Below are 20,643 nucleotides of genomic sequence, written 5' to 3'. Positions count from 1 at the left end.
CGCTTCTCGTTGCTTATCGTTGCGCATGCGCCTCCTGCTGCGTAGGAATACGCATGCGTCAGTCTCGCTTCGCGCATGCGTCTTTGCTTCCGCGCTGCTCGGTACAGACGGGCTGCGTTTCTCTGTTTGGCCACTTGGTGGCAGCAGCGTCTGCGGAAGGAATTTCCTTGGGGTGGGCGCTGAGCTGCGGCTCGGCCCGTGTCCGCCCGTTCTGTCCTGACAGGAAAACCGAAGTTAGACGGGAAGTAGAGAAACTAATAAAAGAAAAGCAAAAAAACAGAAGGGGAACTTCTCCAGTCCCAGCAAAGCTGTGCTACGTGCTGGGGAAAGTCTGTGAGGAAATACATCATCATCACATTGATGTTGTCACGCTGTTTCGTTTTTCTCACAGCATCTGAGATGATGAAGAAAGCCGGTATCAATTGGACAGATTCATGCAGCGACGCCAAGGATGGTTTGGAATGATTACGAGAGCAACACAAAACAGCTGAGCAACTTATAAAAAAGAGCAGCCACAGGCCGGGGGTTCTGAGGTCCCGGTTGGAATCTGAAACAGCCGCTTATTTCCAACGGGCGCTGGAGACGTTTCCGAGCCGCATTACGCATGCGTATTCAGGAACGGCGATACGCATGCGCGAGTTCCGGAGCCGTACTACGGTGGCGCCGATTCAGGAATGGCACTACGCATGCGAGATTTGCGGAGTCGCACTACGCATGCGCCTCTTCAGGAACGGCAATAAGCATGAGCCAGTTTTCGCGCCAGTTTATGAAGGGAGCTACGCTTTCCCGTGCTCCAGAAGCGCAATTCGCGTACGGCAATGCCAGATCGGCAATACGCGAGCGCCAGTTTTGAACTCCAATTCTGGAAGGGCACTGCGCATGCGGGAGTTCCGGAGCCGCAGTACGCTTGCGCCTATTCAGGAACGTCAGAACGCAAGAGTCAGTGTTCGCGCGAATTCAGCAATAGCATTATGCATGCGGGAGTTCCGCAGCCGCACTACGCATGCGTCAACTCCTGAAAGGAAATACTCATCCACTTGCTTTCTCGCCCTTTCCTAAAGCGCAAAACGCTTTCGCCTGTGACGGAGCAGCAGTTGGCACGTTCGCAATGCGGTTGCGGAATCTGATGGAAAACTGGCGTATTTTTACTGCCATTCAGTATTGTGGTTCGGAAAATGGCGCATGCGTATTGCTGTTCCGGAATCAGCGCATGCGTAGTGCTGATCCGGAGTTGGCGCATGCGAATTGGCGTTCCGGAACTACCGCGAAAAGTGGCGCGTGCGTATTAGCGTTTTTGAATCCGCGCGTGCGTAGTGCGTCTCCTGAAATCGCGCATGCGCAGTGCTGTTCCTGAATTGGCGCGAAAACTAGCGCGTGCGTGTTGCGTGCCTGGTACTCGCGCATGCGCATTGTTTTTCCGATACTGGCGCATGCGTTGTGTTCTTATGCAGATGGCGCGAAAACTCTCGAATTCGTATTTCCGTTCCTGGCACGTGACTTCGATGTTCGCATCCTGCCGGCTGTGCCGCTGCTTCCCGCGCTGTTCCTCGCGCGCTCATGTCCGGAAATTCGCGTCTACCTGCCGCCGATCCGGAAATAGCCTAAAAACTCGCACTTCCGTGTTGGCGTTCAGACACTGGCGCATGCGCTTTGATGGCCGGAATTTTGCGCATGCCTATTTCTGTTCCTGTGTTTGCGCATGCGCCTTCATGAGATTTGCGCGTGCGCATTTTTTTCGGATAGTCGCGCATGCGTGCTGTCGTTCTGGATCTGGCGCATGCGCTTTGTCACCGGCTGTTTGAGATGGCTGCAGTTTTGCGGTTTGGCCACGCGGTGGCAGCAGTGACCGCGCAAAGGGTCCGTTCGGCTCGTCGCGCTGCTGCGGCGCGGTCCGCCCCGATCCGTTCCGTCCTGCTCCTCCACCACCAACCCCCAGCCCAACCCCTCTCTCCTCCTCTCCCTTTTCCTTCCCTTCCCTAACTCTATCCCAACCCTACCCCTACTCTAACAGTAACCCCAACCCTGCCCCCCCATCCCCAACCACCATAAATCCAATGACACAAAATGGAATTCAGAGTTTTATTTCCAAAAAAGCAACATAGTGTTGAAAAAAATTCAGGTTCAATTAGTTTTCCTCTGATTTGCGCGGCTACAAAAATAGATTCTACTCAAATCCATGAAACCAGCTAACAGGACCACCGCAAACAAATATCAAAGTTACTCATTCAGATACCACATACAGCAGTCACAGGAATCTAGCATATATTATTTCGTGTTTGGTTTTTTGTTAAATCAATTTATAAAACGTTTGTTAAGACAGAAACAACCACATGATTTTTAAAAATGGTACAAAAAATAATTTTATACCAGTTGGAGGTAACAGTGCGCATTAAAATCCTGCACCAATGCAGTAGTATTTATAATTTAAAACCCAGCCCAGTAGAAAAGAGAAATGTGCAAACGTTTAAAAGTTAGATGTAGTCAGAGGCTTGTGGTGCATTAGACCTGGCAACCCACTTCTATCCTAATTCAAGGCAGGTTCCAAGAGATGTCGAAGGAGGCACTAAAAAGGCAGGCCAAGGCAGGCATGCATATGCATGCAAATTGCAGCTCAATAGCCTGCGACGCAGGGAACACTGATGTGCTCTCCCCAGGGACAGTTTGCCCAATCAGTAGTAGTATGGCACGCAATCCAGTCCCAGGAAAGTCCTCGATGAATTCTGGTCAGTCTGCTGTGGGATATAAGAATGCAAAAGCCATTTAGGAAACACAATTTTAAAGTTAATGAAACTAGTATTTGGCCTCTTTGATGTGTATCACTGTGTCACTTATAAGAACTCATACCAGGCCCAGAAGCTCCAAGAATACGTATATTTGCACACAAGCTCCTATGATAGATGTGAAATTATTCTTAATGACTGTTCTGCATAATAACTTTCCCTCTCCCTGTCTCTATCTTCTGCACATGGGTTTTCATAATTAATACAGACTCATGTTGCTGTTGTCACTATTCAAACAATTTCTCAAGCACAGAGGAAGGGAAGAAGAGCATCCTGTGCATTCTGTTTTGCTTAGTGAAGGCATCCACTTACTTGAGAGTCCTTACTAAGTCTCAACAGATTATTGCTGCAAGCTCTGGCTGCCATTCATGCTTGTTTCCTGTTAAGAGTCATGAAGGAGCCTTCAAAGGCTCTTTATTCATTTAAAACTGATCCAGCATATTTATGCACGTGGTACATAAGGTGCTGAACAGTGGTACTACAACACACAGCCAACAGATTCTCATTCAGACCACAGTTCTGCACTATTGCAAACCATTTATATAAGCTGAATGTTATCATTTTTGTGCTTTTCCTTTTGCTACTTCAGTTGGCCAGAAATAACTTTAGCCTCACCTACCTTCTCCATTACTTAATCTATGTCCTATTGGTCTTCTTGCCAAATTTCTTTCTGCATAGCTCCTGCAATGACACAGTACAAGTTCTGTTACTGCAATGTAGTACGAAGACATTCTCTCCCAGCTGCCGACAGAAAACCAGGATTGAGTAGTGTCCAGAGGAAGTGCACAGAGCAGAGCATGTCAGTCAGTCACTTATCCTTACGCACCAGCAGTTACCAATCCCACCAAGCTTCCTGCATCCGTTGCAAACAGTAGTCCTTTGTCTACATTTCTGTAGCCCCTGGCACCTGAACATCAGTATTCTAAGGATACAAGATAAAGCCCCGCCACCCATGGTGGTAGTTCAGCTCTACTGTACAGACAGAATGGGAGCAGAGATACTGAATATGTCCAAGTGACAAGTGTCAAGCCAGGATTAAAACTCCAAAGTCCCATCCTCGGCCAACTAAGCCCATGTGGCCTGACCTTAGATCAGTATGGGTTGACACAAATAGAAACCTGTATGCGAATAGTCAGAGTCCTGTTCCTTTGGGATGTGGGAATGTGATCTCTCCTGCTTTTCGGAGAGAAAGAGACAAAACATTATTCATTAAAAAAAAAAAAAAAAGTACTGGGACAACATGTGAAAGAGAACCAGCATCTCTCATACTCTTCTTCCCTTTGACAGTCCATGGGACACACACATGAACAGGCTCTAGCACAGGGAGCTCGCTCTACCATCTATTGTTGGGCACTGCCCTACTGCCACTAGAAATGCCCTCCCTTGTCATCCCCACCCTTAGAAACAGAAGTTGGTAGATACTTACCCTCTTCCTCCCTCCAGTGTACTTTGGATCTCCTTCAGGACTTCTGGAAATTGCAAGAAGTTAAAACAGTAAGCTAAGGCAGCAGTGATCTGCTTTCAAGGCAGCAGACCAGCTGCATCCCACCTCCCAGCAGAGAAGCCTTTAAAACATGCTTCCTTTCACAGAAGGTCAAGCCTTATAATATCATTCCCCTTTAGTAGTACGGTCTTTTACTGAACAGGCTGGCATAAATGACTGAAGTAGTCACGTGTTAGATGAAGCGTTGCCAGCAGTGGTGTACATGAGAACTAAAAGAAGCAGTTGGTTCTGGCTGTCATTTCACACAAGCCGTACAGGAAAGTAAAGGTCTGTCTCTTAACACTGTGGTGAATGCAGCTATGTGGAAGAACTCTTGCCTTAAAGGCATGACTATCAGCCCAACCCTTATTAATTAATGGGGAAAAATCAGCAGTATTTCTACCAGTCTTGCATAGTTGCAGATCACTTGGGATTGAATGCTGTAACACAAAATCCCCAGCAACTTTCTTTTCCTGCCAAGAAAGGCAGATGCCCTCATTTTACCAAGATTTCATCTCACTCACTTTCATCATTGAGTAAGGCATGATCCATCAGCCTCCCAGAATTCCGTTCTAAAAAGTAAAATAAAAATTAAAAAAAATAAAAATAAAAAAATAAATAATAATTATTAAAAAAAAAAAAAAAAAAAAAAAAAAAACAGAAAACAAAAAAAGTTGAAAAAAAGCTTTGCTACAAAGATATTTCTCCTTCCTTGTATGGAAACCATCAGGTCACAGCTTGAACCAGTGACTGAATGCCTGGTGAATGGGCATAGCCAACCCTGCAAGTACAGGTGGAAGCAATTCACCTGTGGGACCAGAAAGGGTGGACCCTGGGTCTGCACCTCCCTAAGCTCATTTAAAGGCTGGCAGTCTTGAGGGAAGAATCTCTACTCAGAGATCACTTCCTATGGGGTATCTGGTGAGCCCTGATCCTCAAAAAGGGATAAGCAATTTCTTCCTTATTTCTGGATTGCAACTGCTACCTTTCACAGGTGATCTGAAACCGGATTAAAGTATCTATATCTGCTACCACTCATGCTTACATTCCTACAATAGGACGGTTTTGTTTTTTTCCCTTATGAAGTACCTGTTGACTGTACTGAATGGTTCACAACTCTCACATATGGACATGTTTTTTTTTCCAGCAAGACTATTCGACTAACAAAACACACAACCTGTAATTTCAGATTTATCTTCTTACAGTCTCTTCCAGCAAAAGCTACATTCTATCCTTTCCGGGAGGCATCCCTAGTTTCTCTTCTAACTTTCCCTTTTCTTAAGGAGAAAATAACATCTTTCCCATTGCTACAGTACTAGAAGCATTTACACATCATCATGCTATCCTGAGTACAATAATTTATGCTTACCATCTTCTCCATAGTCACCTGAACTCCTTCCTGAAACCCTGGGAAAGAAAAGGTGACAAAACGAACACTGACTCTGAGACAGCAGGTGCAGAGAATTCATGATTCCTCTTGGCAGCTACAAGAAATTCCACTACACATTAACTAAACGTCTTGTTAATCAAGAATGTATTGAGGGCTTGATTATTTGTTGGTGATAAAGAATTCTATGGACCCAAGAGAACCTAAATAGTTTACCATTATTTACTGAAGTTCTGAGAGGCAGAACACACTATTCTCTCAAAGCAATAATTTAACTTCTTCAGCAACAAACAGTCCCCCAGGCCTCCAAGAATCAGGTGTCAGTCTGATATTGTTGGAAAACAAGTAACGCAAGCTAGAGGTTAGAGTTTATGACTCTAGCTTAGGGATACCAATCCCAATGCCTGACTGCTTTGCCCCAGCAGCTGTACAGAAGCAAGAAAACCATCAGGGAGAAGGCTCAATGATCAGATGCAATCAGAGTTTTACAGACTTTACCTGGATTTTCTTGAAGCATTCTCCATGACAGACCTACTGTGCGTGTGATTGTTGCTTGAAATTTCCGGTACATCCACAACACACCGGGGCTCCACTAACCATTTGGTAGAAAGGGAAAACCTCTCAAACTCTGATGGTGAGATGAGATAGAAGCCTATAAAGGATTACAAATATATAAGCCATCCTCAAGTCCAGGAAAATAGAGGTTAGCCAAAGAAAAAAAGAAAATTACCCTATATTCTAAGGGTACTCTCTGGCAGAAAGGGTTTGCATTTCTTCCTTATTTAATAAAGTAGAATCATTGAGGAAGACATTACCTCAGTTTCCCAAGGATTGTTTAACCTAGAGACTGAGCAATATTATGTTGAATGTGAGCACCTTGCAGTGCTCACATTCCTCAAAAGCAGCAGAAAAAGATGTAAAAACTGAACTGCAAAGAAGAGATGAGCCTTCAACAGTCATAAAATGTTGGATGCCAATTTTTACACCTCTGAGTGTTGAGCCACAGGTAATAGGAGACATAGTGCAGCCATTTTTACAGTTCCTGCTGCTCAGAGAGCCACTCTCATATCTCCAAACACCAGAAGGATGGCCAGAACAGCCAATTGTAAACATTAAGCCCTACAATCATTATTCCATTGTTTCAAACATCGAATCATAGAACCACCAAGGTTGGAAAATACCTAAAAGCTCATCCACTCCAACCATTCACCTATTATCAATAGCTCCCACTAAACCATGTCCCTCAGTACAACATCCAAACACGTGGTAGGGTCAGATATTTTGAGAAAAGCATGCCTTACCTTGGCCATATTTAGTGAAAACACAGGATGCAATGCCACTTACATCCTCTTTACGAATGCAAGGGTAGCGAATCTGTAACTTAAGGAAGGGCAGTGAGATGATTTGAACATCTCCCAGGTTAGTCAGGACAGCCAGGTCATTTTCACTGTAATCATCAGTCTTGCAGCTGCCGAAGTTAGCAACCATCACTTTTCGTACTCTACAGCCTTCCAGTGCTGTCAGCTTGAGCTTCAGCTTTGAGCTAACCTTGGGCAGCGTAAAGACCTGCCAACAAAAACAATACATTGATGTCTCCTTCCTGAACAAAGGCCATAGCCACACCCCAACGTATGTGGCTGCTCCTTCCTTTAACAGTGTTTTCATTCACAGTGAATACACTCAAGTGTAATCTGAGCCAATCTGGTTTCCCATTCATGGGACAAGAAACCTGACGCAGTCAGTGTTAAAGTCTGTATCTGTTCTGAATCTGCTTGTTCCGATAAAGGGGTTTTACTCTTCAGGCTGCAAATTGCATTTCTCTACTAATTATCTCAAGGTTATTTCACATTTGGCTATAAATTTTTACATTTAAAAAAAAAAAAAGGGGGTGGGGGGGTTACACTAACTGTGCATTCTTCTATTTTTAAAAGCCTACACCAAGCTACTTAAAGCCTTCTCCTCTGCACTGACTGGTTAGCACACTGAAACAAGAAACTTTCTGGTTGGTTCACAGAAATGCCTACCAACTGTTGCTTCTTGCAGGACTACATCCAAATAAATAATCACAGTTAAAGCTGTTTCCCTAAAGCAGAAGCTACCTCATCTGAAGAGTATTAAAAATACTGGAATAAAATGTATATGTACACCATGCACATCATTATGCAGAACATCCAATTTGTCACCATACTCCTAATTCATGGACTATACCAAACAAAAATGCCACCCCAGGAATGTTATAAAAGTACTGATGAATAAGCACTCCCAAGAGTTCTCCTGCCACTGAACACTGCACAGGAATCTAGCAGATCTTAGGTACAAGTCCAAACATACCTCCTGAATGACGCTCACCTTAAATTGCTCTTCAGATACCACCAGTAGTTGATGGCTGCCTTGCATATCAGGGCTCTTAGAAAGGTCATGTGCTACTTCCAGAGGCTCTGGGAGAGGTACGTTGCGCCCATCCAAGACAAGTATACTCACAACAGGAGCCCTGTGCATCAGCTGAATTTCTTTGGCTAGCCAAGCAAGATGAGAAACAAAAAGATAACAGGAGTGTAGGCAGAGACACTGTTAAAAACTCATTCACTTCCTCTTCCTCTTTGAGCTGGAGACCGATACAACATATCCATAGAAACACTGACTGAAAAGACTCAGGAGTTAAAGGATATTTGAACATAAATGGTTCTTGTTAAACAGTAACCATTACTGCATAAAGGTAACAGGTAGAGCTGTCAAAATAAGGTACACACTGCGGCTTGATGTTAAACTTCAGTGGCAGCTGATGAAAGTTTAGATTTCTGAAGTTAGTGGGAAATAAAGCTGAAGTACATCAGACAGTGCTGCAGTTCAGTTACTGTAGTATCAGTCTAACTCAGATGTTGTTTCATTTAGCTCCACTCTCAAACAGCAGTAATTGAGCTACCTTGCCTTCCTGTTTCTGTAGTTAAAGACACGCAACTCACACTTACATGACTGATAGCTCAGATCCACAAGGACACTCGCTTTCACAAAGCATACTTACCCTGCTCTGCCCTGACAGGTTCATCCATCCTTCTCTCTGCTGGTGGAACACGTAAACAGAAGGCAAAGACTGTACCTCCATTGGTGCCTGCCCACAAGGATGGGCAGTGGCGGGAGCCTAGAGCAACAAGAGAGCTTGTGAGCTATCCACCTTGGACACAAAGGAGTTATTTACATCCTCTCTTCATTTGCATCCTTAATAGTTTTATTTTAGGGGCAGACTTGCTAGGGAAACTACAGGTTCTTAGCACTTCTCTTTCCAGTGTGCCTCTGTCAGAAGCTCTGAAGTGTGAATGCAGCATGTGAGCAAAAGGAACAGAATGGTGCTTCCATCATTCACAAGAACTACTGCATCCATTTCTCACATTTGTATCAGGCATGAGCAAGGGAAACTTGGGCACAGTATCAGCTAGGGCTCTGATGCACAGTACCAATCACTCTCAGCAAAATTAAATTCTCTGCTGAGGCAAGGAAGAACTTCAAAGCAACGAGATAAGGAAAAGCTTATACTCACAAGTCAGAAGTCATTCTATCACATTTGAAAGCCATACATACAGACTGCATCCAAAGATGAACTATTACTTGCCTTGGATTAGCCAGCAACTAGAATGGCTAGAGAATAATTCTGCATGACAACAGATGCTCTTGTTCTATACTAGTTTTTCGGCATGACAGAAAGTAGGATACATAAGAAAGGAGATGCCTTTTTTACTCACTGTCTCTCAAGAAGGTATCAGCAAAATATAAGGTGCGCACAAAGCCAGTGAAAGAGTCTTCTGCAGATCGGGCTTCAATCTTCCGCTGGACCGGAGCCAGTTCCATTTCCTGCAATATGTCTTGGTCAAATTTGCCATTTGCTTCATGTGTCTTCAAAAATGAGGAGACATAGGGATGTAAGTGAAGTAGTAAGAACAGCATCAAAAGAAAGGAAAAGCACCTTCTTAACAGTGATCATATATATTCTGAATCATAGGTTCAATTTGCAAAGAGTATATTTCCACTAAAATTCTATTTTTATTTAATAGCTAGTAGCAATGTAGGTCATTTTTTGCCATTACATACCAACAGAGAGAAGTATGTAAATGATCTCCTGCTCTAGGCAGTCTAAATCAGGAGCCAACATGTTCCATGTCGTAAGCAGATGGGGCCGAGAAAAGTGAACCCCTCACCTCTGACATATTTCCACCACCTCCTCGCCGCTTCCTACTGGACACTCGGCTTCTTCTAATCCGCCTGAATGACTGACGGAGGGACTTTTTCAAGGACTTTACCCGAGACAGTGGGCCTTCTAAAGCCAATTGATCACTGGGGTGAAGTGTACATCTGAAAGGAGGGAGATGTACTGTCAGTTTCTACTGGGTGACAAACACTCCCAAGAGTCTAACAGGACACACACAAATGGCTGTACAAGAATATGTCTGTGTTCTTGAAGATCTTCAAGGACATAGACAAATGAGGCAGAGCTTCTTGTTACACTGACTGCTTTTAAGATACCTCTTCTTGTGACATGCTCAGTTGGCAGTTTCACATCATCATGAATAGGGGATTACTTAGAAGTAAGATACTTACTTGACAAAAACCAGTCGTTTCTGCTGGTGATCAAACAGCCCAAACCCATGACTAGTACCAAAGGCCACAAGCTTCCATTCAGAGTGAAGGGCCAATGAGGTGACGACAGCTGGTGGTTGACATTGGACGAGGACAAATGGCTGAAAACCAGCTTCAAATTGAACAGGTCCATCTCGAGTTTTCAGTTTCTCATGACCTTTCCATCGATAGCCTTCTTGGTCCTGCAGGAGATCTGCTTCAACATGATCAACAGCATGTTCTGCATCTTCATCATTCAGTTCCATCACCAGTACCTGACAGAAAGAGGACAAGTTCTGCTACAGCTTCTATTGTTCAAACAGTCCTCCAAGCTGCAGTCCTTCTAAGCAGATGTAAAACCATAGCACTTCTCAGATCTCATAAGGAATTAAATAAAACCTGAAAGATGGATCTGAGAAAGTAGAGCAATCTCCAGCAACTGAACCAGTTCACCACTACAGAAACAGACATTTCCAACTTTAAGATATCTCCAAGTTGCACTGAAACAATCTGCACTAAAAGCAATGTTTATTTCAGTACCTGCCCTGCTGTACCAGCTACAGCCAAGTATCCGCTGTATTTACACAGATAGATCTTCTGGATCCCAAGTCTAGGGTCATCACTATATGGGTCAAAGGTACCAACCTAGGTGAGAGAATACACAATAGGTAGACTTTGTAGATGCATTAATTACGAAAAAAATAAAAACTGCTCAGGTTTTCAGAAAGCTTCCACAAGCAACAGCTATCTTACCTTGCGAAGGGGAGGCCATTCATCCTCACCCACTGTGTTCATATTATCATTGGGATCAGCATCTGTGAGAAATACTCTCACTGTGCTTAGCTTATAAAGAAGATGTAAGCAGACACCAGATGCATCCCAAAACCGCACAGTGCCATCTTCATGCCTGTAGGAAGAAAAGAAAAGCTTCATAACCTGCAAGACTAAGTTCTGTATTTACACTGCCCCCTTTGAACCAATCTGGATTACTGCCTGCACTGCTACACTGGCGTCTGTGAGGAGGAATTGGTAACTAAATCTTCAGGATCACAAATAAAACAACATTATAAGCTAATCTGTGGATACCACATCCTGTTTGCTCAGAAGCAGAAGACTTAGCTAGCCTTGCAAAGTGAGCAAACCCAGCTTTGAGATTTGTGAAGTTGCAGCCTCCTCTCTATTAAATAAGCAGACATTTAACTGAGGCTTTTGTGTAAGATTAAGGACAAAAAACAATTGAAAATTGCTCTGTGATTTATTTATTTTTTAATAAGTACATACCCTGTTAGAAGCAAGTCCCTCTGAGGAGGATCAGGAGCTATGTTGGTTCCACCATCAATTGGCCATGGCTACAAACACATTAAGGGAAGACAGTGACTTCCTAGGCAGTGACAGTGCGAAGAGAATATACAGCAAGGAAGAGAGCATGAACTTCAGTGCAAATGGAAGTGAAACAGTTCTTGCTGTTATAGCATTTGTTTGGACTAGACGTTCTGACACCAGCTGTGCTTTTTTGTGTAAGACACTCTGCACATTTCCTCAAGAAGCTGTGCCAAAAGCTCCACGCTTCTAAATAATAAATTTATTACAACTGACAGCTGAGAATACAAAGATTTCCCTTCTAGCTTGTTAAAGCCTGAAAAAAATACATACTTTAATACCCCAGCATGAGTAACTGTTGGTGGTGCTCTGGAAAAAAGCCCTTCTCAACTCTATTAAGAAACAGGACAATGTCTTCTGAGGACTCATCCCTTCACATGCAGTCAACAGCGCAGACCACCCACATAATGAGCAGTCAAGATCTTCTTAAATATACAGGAAAACATGTACCTTTAAACCTGCCATACCATATTTGAGTAGTGAACATTCTGCTTGCTACCAGCACTGATAATCCTCTCCCACAGTTTCAGTGGAATGTTGGAGACATGGTGTGAACAAGTGATGGCTGAGCAGTGGAGAGAAGCCAAGTATGGAGGATGGACTGCTGGCCAGCCTGCAGATTTTAAGTCTATAACTATCAGCTCTTCTTCTGCCAGCACCACCATAGCAGAAGGGTCATCAAACTCTGCAGAAACAAGATTCATTGATGTTGACAAAAATCACTACCCAAGATTAACAGAAATAAGCTTCCAGTAAGACTTATACTAAAACTGCAATCATGGAGCTTTACAGAAACTTGCTTTTGTTGGCAATACCAGTTTTTATTGGGCCTATTAAGGCACTAATATTAATAAATCTCAAGACACTAAAGACTTATGTTTCTTTACCCCACTGCTGGGACCATCAGCATGACTGTATGGATTACACAGCGGAATAAAATAAAACGTTAGCAACATCCATGGCTACATATCACAAGCTCACACACACAACAGAAAAATACAGTCAGAACTCTAGACTTACCTACAGCTAATTAAAAGCATATGGTGCATAGAAATGCAAACAGCCCAGAAGTGACCCACTTAGTGCTGTTAAAACCACAGTCCATCTAAGTTAAGCTGCTTAAACACAGTAATGCCTTGGGTTCTGCAGAACTTTCCTCTGCCTGAGCTGACAAGAGTTTCCAATTCAGCTCTCTTACTCCTCAGTTTTCCCCAGTTCTAGAGTGTTGTGCCACATTTTCTGCACTTTTTAATGAATATGCACATCATACAATGTATATTTTTAAATACATAAGATTTAAAAAGAAATCCATTACTACAGTCTTGTAGGTGACATCTGACACAATCAAGAAAATCCTTCTTTGTAACTAATAAATTAAACCAAGTGTCAAAAACACTTGAATGCCTGCTACTGCACAGCACATGCTGAGAGCTGTCACCATCACCACTCACAGTATCCGAGACAAACAGGACTGGAAAATATTCAACTAGACAAACCAGGAAACCTGGGAAGATTCAGCAACACAGATTTGCTTACCCTTGCTACTGAAAGGGATCAGAACAAACTGCATAAGTCTAGACGCAGCTTCCAATACTGCACACTTGTGGAGCTTGAAATAGCAATTTTACCTTCAGTTTCTTCAAGTTAACCAGAAACAAGAATTACATCAGCATTTGGGAAAAATTCCTGACTATTCCATGGTACAGTGGAAGAAAAGGCAAAATAGTCCTTCAGCAGAAGTAAAAATCTAACAGACTAAAACATGTTGCAGAATGAGTGTTATTTGGTATTTTGCTGCTTACATTCAGGTTCACCAGCAGTAAGTAAATTAAGTTCTCTACATACTGACCCTGGGTTCTGTCCCCTATGCTGATTTATTACCCAGAGGCCTAATCAAAAATCCTGGCAGTAATTAAAAGTAACAGTTTATCAGTGGGGGTAAATTCTATTTTTAATTATTGCCTCCTTTGAAATGCTGTTTCCAAATAGCAATATTCAGATCCTGATTTCACCACCTGGTTACATCCAGTGTCCAGCTTACATAGACGTGAACTTAAGAAATCTTTTCACACTAATGAAGTAGATAATATTTTAATGAATGTAATCAGCCCATTCATTCTGTCAGTATTTTGTACTTCATTTTTAAAGGACAAAATCTCTCACTTCGAGTCTCAAAAAGCCCCCAGACAATTCAGTTTCTTCACAATTCATAGGCTACTTACACCAGGCAGATTTCTAGATGAGTACACAGTTCTTCAGTGATGACCTGTGACCACATACCTGCAGTAGGCTCTGAACTGAAGATGATAAAGAAGTCTATCACTCGTGATGTGAAGTCAAAGGCTGTCTGCTGGCTGCCATGAATAACAGAGATACTGTGCCGGTCACCATAACTAGCCCGGGGCATCCCTCCTTGGAATACAATGTAAGGAAGCCTGAAGAGAAAGACAGTGGCATATGCTGAAATACGGAGCTGAAATAAGGAGTAAGCACAACTTCAAAGACATAATGCCAGACAAACTTTGACCAAAAAAAAAATACATCTTAAAAAGCTACTCTGAAGTGCTCTTATGGTATTGCACGCTGTATCCTTTAAGTACTTCTTGCCAATGCTAAGGACAAGGGATATATCACAACCTTACCCATTCCTTGTTGTCTGCCAATAGATCTTGGAGATGGCCTTGCATGGAAAAGGACCTAAGAGACCAGAGTTAGTTACCATAATTCAGGAAGTGCAGCCTCACTTAAGACATTCTTTATTCTGCTTTACTTCGGTCAGCTCAGTGACCAAGAAAAGGAGAGTCACCTGAACTAGTAAACACAACGTCCCTAAACCAAGCCACAACAGACAACAAATCTTCTGGGACACGCTGATCACAGTTACTCCTCAGGAAAACAACACTTAGACTCAGTGGAAGTTTTGAGCTATGTTGCCGATGGCTAACAGGGTACAGAAGCTGATTAATTAGAGAGGATTGGTTAAAAACGCAGACATTCCTGAAATTAATTTAAAGCTTCTAAAGCTTCTATACTCTTGAAAAAAATGAGGTCATCCCTATTTTATGTGCTTTTGCAAATCAGAGGCATCATTTCATCACTTCTCAGGTCATCAAAAAGTATACTGAGCTCACTACTAATTACAGAAAATCCAGGCAACTCCTGTTGAACAGGACACTTGAACTAAAATGATGAGCTGAATCACCAACACCCTTGTTCATAAAGGACAAAAACATTCTTCTATACGTTTGCTCTTCATGTTCAAGACTGACTCAACGATACCAAAGGAGTTTAAAAATCCGAGAAACAGCTGGACTGAAATCAGTTAGTCCAGGCTCACAACCCACTGAAACAGCAGCTCTGCCTTTTCCTATCAGGATTAAACACTGGGGACAACCCATTGTGAATATCCCGCATAGGCTCAAAGTGAGCCTGAATGTACATGCAACAACTGGACCTCACTTACTGACCATAAGGCACAAGGTTTTCCAGAGGCAGAGGCTGCCTGTTGTCACTGGATACTGGCCACTGTGTGTAACTTCCATCATAATGACAACTAATGAATTTACTGCCATCCCTCTGCCAGTAAAGGTTCTCCAGTTGCTGAAAAGCAATAAACAGTGATGTACTCTCAAGTTAAGAGTAAGAAAAAGATGGGGAGGGCAAGGGGGGAAAAGAGGAAATAAGCTTTGTCAGGCTCTTCCTGCAACCACTTATCTTCAGAGTGCCCTGAGAGGAGAGAGTTCTTCCTCCCATAAGAACTACCTTTGGATTGGATTAATACCTGGCTGCCCAGGAAATGGTGTGTCACTTTGTTATTCTGCCAGTCCCAGAGGACAATCAAGCCCCTGCTGTACCCAATCAGGATCTGGTCAGGGTTTTTAGGATGCTCCTGAAGGGCTTCTACCAATTCACATGACCGTCTGTTACAGTGATCTTCAGGTATCCTGCAGAAGGGAAAAAAAGAGGTTTATTTCTGGTATAATTCATATCACTGGTATATTACAAGTGTAATAACAGTTGAAGTATAGGAAAGAAATTAAGCAATAAAATACAGTCGGAAGAAAATAAGTGTAATCATTACGCAAATCCTTCAAGATGCAGAAAAGTCTAATGTAAGGCCTATAACCTATAACCTGCCAAATCAGACTGCCTGCATCCAGCATTTCCCTCCCTTAACTCAAAGTTTACAGTGAGTTTTGGGACTGGATCCCAAGATTGTAATGCATTTAACTAACAGAGCACAAGGTTTGCAAGTTAACTCCCAGTACACACTGGGTTCTGCTCATGTTCAGTGCCCCCACAGCAACAGCACTAGGGTGACCAGGACTGAAATTACTGCCTAACATACATCATGACCAAAAATTACTTTCACAGAAGTCCTGCAGATTTGGAAAGTGAATAGTGCAACAGCAAGGCCCCAGTATTTAATTGGGGGTGATATCCGAACAAAGGATGCCTGCTCATGGGATTCCAGTTCCACATAGGAGTGCCTGTCTGCATACCCACCACTGCAGCACAGCCTCAGAGGTTATGGTCCTGTCCTCCAGGACTCTGAAGGATGGCAGTTCTACCACGAAGATGTTGCCACTCTCTGTGCCAAGGTACAGGACTTCCCGTGAGGAGTGGGGAAGGACAGCTGTTATCTGAGTGGCACTTGGCGGAGAGCTGGAGATGTAAAGAATCGAGTTAGCTACATGCAAGATGGTTGTTTCCTAAACTTGAGAGAACCAAGAACTCAACAGGATACTTACAAGTGTCATTTGTTTTATGGGCAGAGATTTTGAGCCAGGCATACTTTTCTGAAGGCAAATTCTAGTGTTAAGGTGAATTATGTCAAAAAACTTTTGACAAGTGTGTGGACAAAGAGACAGATGCTTTTTTACAGTGGTCTCTAGAGGAGCTAAAAATAGCTCCTTCAAAACTGGCATGATTAAATGAAAATAAAATCATATTGGTATTTAAGTCTGACTTAACAGACGAATTTGATAGATGTATTTCACCTTAAGATTTACAGTTCCTGTACACAGAGAAGTAGATACACAACATCAAACTTAAAAACAGAACTTTTGCCCCAGAAACTCACACTTAAATCAGTACAATATTAAAAGGTGGTCTCCCGAGCCCTAACCAACTCTTACAGGTTTCCAAGCGTGCTTCTTTAATGTGCTTATAGGAATGACAGAGTCTGTAAGATCAAGACAAACCCTACCTAAAATAATAACAAATTTCTTCCTTGCTAAACCAAACACAGTTCAAAACCACTCTTGAAGATTACCCAGGTGGCCCTTTTAATGTGAAGCGATGATCCTCCCGCAGCTCACATGCTCCACTGTGCTGCTTCAGGCTCCAGAGATGCAAGCTGTTATCATCCAGTAATGTCACCAGCTGGCACTAAAATAGCACACAATAACTTTTTTTCAGAATCACAACATCAAATACAATACAGAAAATCTAGTGATTAAGTTGCTGCTGTAAATAATTCTCTCTTTTCAAGCAGGATCAGGGCTTGTAGCGGTGGGCATATATACACACACATAGAGCTACACCCAGCTGCACAGCAGCAGCTCGGTAGGTTACCAGCTAGGCACTTGCAGGAAGACAAGAATTAGGCTAAGAGTTGAAAACCCTCATCTATAGGACAACAATGACACAGTTTATCACTAAGGGAGAATATAAGAAGTTAGATTTTTGGGAAAAGATCAGTCCACGCTGTAAAGCTCAGCAAGGCAACTCCAAGCTGTTAGTTCACCATCTTGCTCAGCATGGTTTGCAGCAACACATCCCAGCTTTGGGTGGGGCCGATACAGTCTACTACACCGTACTCCTCCTCGCATTCTTCATGTCCAACCTCATTCTGGAGAGCTGTGTCAGAGTCTTTTCATGGGCCCTGCCCTGCTGGCTGCGCATTCAAATTGAAGCATTTCTCCTGTTGAAACCACACCTGGTGCAACACTCCCCACTAGAGTTTCAGGATGTACCATTAGTTAAGCAAATAGACACCCAAAACCACTTCAAGAATTCAATCCCTCTCAGAACAGGCCACTTGTGCTACAACAGAGGACATCAGACAATAAAACACATAGCCAAGACAGCAGTCTGCCAGTCAAGGGAAGGGAAAGTGGTTAGACAGCCAGCAGTCATTTGGAAAACTCTGCCCTTGCTAATTTTAGTTTATGTCAATAGCTATAAAGCAATCTCCAAAAGCAAGATTCAGTAATCAGAAACACATACAGGCAGCAAGCTTAACAGCTGTCTAGATCAGCAGAATTGAGCTGAACTGCTGAAAAGAGTTAAATCAGCTCAGCAGCAGCTGCAGTTCTTTTTCTGCAAAATACCACTCAGTCCTACTAAAAGTATAGGGGCTGCAAAAGGAGAAGTTTTCATCTCTGCAGCAGATAACCTGAACTGTTCTGGCCTTACTACCATTCTTACCACATTACTTGAGATAAATGACTAAGTTAAAAATAATAAAGCTACTTTGTTTTACCAAGCATCTCCACAGCAACAGGTACTGCTGAGAGCACAGAATACTGGAATAAGCATTACAGACCAGTGGCAGCTGAATAAACTCATTACAGAAGTTCAGTTACCAGGAACAAACTCAACACGTATTTAATAAAAGTCTACAAAAGTCACAGGGGCACTGAAAATACACTCACCTTGTCAGGTATAAAGTGAATCTGCATTACAGTATTGTTTTCTTCATGCAAACCCATGAACTCCACCCCAGGAGAACCATATCTGAAGGTTTTGTTGAGGTTCTACAGTATTTAATATCCACATCTGCAGTTAACTGATATGAAGCATACTAGCTAGCAAGATGAAGAGAGATCAGTTTGAAACTGTTGTACTGGTAATGGTCTGGACTGAAAAAAAAGAAAAAAACATGTCTACTTTGATTTTATGTGCTTATGTGCTAAAAGCAGACTGCAGGAGAGCGTGAAAGTTTTCTTCATCCTTTGAGCATATGCAGAAGAGGTGCCTGAACCTCGTTTTCTGAATCTTCTGGGTTTTTTTCCACTCAGATATGTTTAGTGGCTTCCCAGACACTACAGTACTGCTTATTTGTAACCAAAAGACAGATGGCTACGTAGGGCTTGCATGCAAGACCAGACTCTGAACGCAAACAAGCACCAGGAATGATTAAGCAGGTAGAGAACATACCAACTTTTCCTTTCTGGGATGAGCACTCTGCCTGCTGTACAGTCTACCTGGCTGGCACTGCACCACAGGAATCACTTCAATGCCTTTTAGACACACGCACACAAATCAGAACCGACCTCACTGCTTTAGCTAAAAGTCGTCACCATTTTCAGTGTTTAGGTACCTGTATGGTCTAATGCCTGTATGGTCACAAATACAGGAAGCTGATGGCATTTCTGACTTCAGATTTAACCTCTGAAATACAATTGCTTTAAAGAAAGGAAAAAAGTCAAAAAAAGAAAGCCTGCCCCAAGTATTTGGGGGGAAATACTGGGGGGAAATAACCTGGGAATTTACAGTGTGAAGGATTTCTAAACTTAGGCTAGATGTAGTCTGACCTTTCATACAACAAAAGCAGTTTCTTCTAACATCAGCATCAAACTCAACTTCTGCCTGAGCAATAGTTCCGCTCTTCACAGTCTGATCAAACCAAAATCAGTTTAAACCTAGACAAACAATTCCAGTGTTAAGTAATCCACATCTGCAAACTTGTACTTAGAGCAACTTTTAATAAAGCCTTCACAGTTGTATACTCTTATGCTGCCAGAGAAACCTTACTGAAACTGTTCAAAAGAATACAATTTGATGGCTCCTGACCGCGTTCCAATGGCCATAAGGTGGAGAAATGGGCTATAGCCCAATGCGCTGGGTTGATGGGGAAATCCATGTTCCACAGTCTAGCAAAGAGAAAGAAAAATCATGATCAAAGAGCATGTCTCATGTGCATTGTTATATACAGATTTTAAAAAGTTAAATATGCCATAGCAGTCTGAAATACAGAAATGAAAAAGCAATACTCTGAAACAGTAACCCAAACAGTTCTTAGTATTATTTGTAACTCTGTGTAAGTAAAACGTACTTGGTCAACAAAATACACCAACACTCCACATCAACTTTACCTCTGGAAGCCACCTGCTCAGCTAATACAATTACTTCTTATTGCAAAACCAGCTTTCCCTGTTAAATTCTAAGAAAGTCAGACTTCATGACCTTCTCTTGTTGACTGACATCAAGAAATGGTGCAAAGCTATGATGAAGTATTGAATAAACATGAGTGCTCACTGTGAAAGCTACACAGATTTGGGGAAGTCAGGAAAATTACTGTGATTGTAATGATTTCACAATTAGCAGTGCTGATGCATTTATACACTATGGCACAATGTTCTGCTATTCTTACAGGTTACAGCCAAGCTACTTGTAAGACCACTCCATTAGGCTTCTACAAATGCTCATGAACAGCTCTTATCACACAAGCATACATGTTCAATAGCGTACAGCTACATAAAGAAGAATTTGTGTGTCTGAAGATGAACAGAGTTGCTTCCAGGAAAACACTGTTATAATCCAACCTTTTGGGAAAATATGTTCTTCTAAGGCAAGGTTGACAGCTACAGAGAAGAACTCATTACAAAACAGCCTAACATCCATGCATACCAAAAGGTGATAAGCAGAGAACACTCCATCTACAGACATAGACACTTGTGCCTCACTCCCATCCTCATTACCGTCATTTTGCTGAGATGAAGCTACCACACCACTTGGCTTTCTGGTTTATTCAGCATTGACTTTATTTCCTGGATAGTAATTTTCCAATTTAATCCTCTTGAGAGTGAAAAAATAAATAAATAGATAGATAAATAAATAAATAAAGTTAGTTTCATTTTTGTAGTCACGGTATTAGCCTGAGGCGCCCCCAGCTGAAAGGCTGCTACAAAGCAGTTTAATGCCCTTTAACTGTTTCTGCTAAAAACACAGGCATAGGAATATAGTCCAATCCCAGTCTCTCAGACTACTTAAGTTCT

The 20,643-nt window shown here is 42.5% G+C and overlaps 1 protein-coding gene across 2 annotated transcripts in view; it reads right to left on the bottom strand.

Annotated features, from left to right (window-relative positions):
* Nucleotides 1-2,058: 2,058 nt before the first annotated feature.
* The window catches only part of LLGL2 (LLGL scribble cell polarity complex component 2), a 29,861-nt gene continuing 11,276 nt past the window's right edge, over nucleotides 2,059-20,643 (bottom strand). Inside the window, exons 3-27 of one of the 2 annotated variants that reach the window (XM_072351678.1) lie at nucleotides 19,421-19,518; nucleotides 18,298-18,379; nucleotides 16,914-17,029; nucleotides 16,145-16,303; nucleotides 15,420-15,582; nucleotides 15,106-15,238; nucleotides 14,281-14,335; nucleotides 13,919-14,073; nucleotides 12,106-12,323; nucleotides 11,540-11,607; nucleotides 11,012-11,165; nucleotides 10,799-10,903; nucleotides 10,241-10,533; nucleotides 9,841-9,994; nucleotides 9,388-9,538; nucleotides 8,673-8,789; nucleotides 8,000-8,166; nucleotides 6,952-7,216; nucleotides 6,149-6,302; nucleotides 5,633-5,670; nucleotides 4,788-4,835; nucleotides 4,207-4,249; nucleotides 3,899-3,953; nucleotides 3,400-3,461; nucleotides 2,598-2,732 (exon numbers count right to left, since the gene is read on the bottom strand). In XM_072351678.1, coding sequence (XP_072207779.1) covers nucleotides 3,417-3,461; nucleotides 3,899-3,953; nucleotides 4,207-4,249; nucleotides 4,788-4,835; nucleotides 5,633-5,670; nucleotides 6,149-6,302; nucleotides 6,952-7,216; nucleotides 8,000-8,166; nucleotides 8,673-8,789; nucleotides 9,388-9,538; nucleotides 9,841-9,994; nucleotides 10,241-10,533; nucleotides 10,799-10,903; nucleotides 11,012-11,165; nucleotides 11,540-11,607; nucleotides 12,106-12,323; nucleotides 13,919-14,073; nucleotides 14,281-14,335; nucleotides 15,106-15,238; nucleotides 15,420-15,582; nucleotides 16,145-16,303; nucleotides 16,914-17,029; nucleotides 18,298-18,379; nucleotides 19,421-19,518 — 3,036 coding nt within the window. In that variant the 3' untranslated portion in view covers nucleotides 2,598-2,732; nucleotides 3,400-3,416. Of the gene's footprint in view, nucleotides 2,733-3,399; nucleotides 3,462-3,898; nucleotides 3,954-4,206; nucleotides 4,250-4,787; nucleotides 4,836-5,632; nucleotides 5,671-6,148; nucleotides 6,303-6,951; nucleotides 7,217-7,999; nucleotides 8,167-8,672; nucleotides 8,790-9,387; nucleotides 9,539-9,840; nucleotides 9,995-10,240; nucleotides 10,534-10,798; nucleotides 10,904-11,011; nucleotides 11,166-11,539; nucleotides 11,608-12,105; nucleotides 12,324-13,918; nucleotides 14,074-14,280; nucleotides 14,336-15,105; nucleotides 15,239-15,419; nucleotides 15,583-16,144; nucleotides 16,304-16,913; nucleotides 17,030-18,297; nucleotides 18,380-19,420; nucleotides 19,519-20,643 lie in introns of both variants that reach the window. The other variant, XM_072351677.1, reaches the window with a different exon arrangement.

The sequence above is a fragment of the Excalfactoria chinensis genome, chromosome 17, assembly GCF_039878825.1.
Source record: "Excalfactoria chinensis isolate bCotChi1 chromosome 17, bCotChi1.hap2, whole genome shotgun sequence".
Classification (NCBI taxonomy): domain Eukaryota; kingdom Metazoa; phylum Chordata; class Aves; order Galliformes; family Phasianidae; genus Excalfactoria; species Excalfactoria chinensis.
The sequence above is the reverse complement of the archived record's forward strand: the minus strand, read 5'-3'. Positions and strand labels throughout refer to the sequence as shown.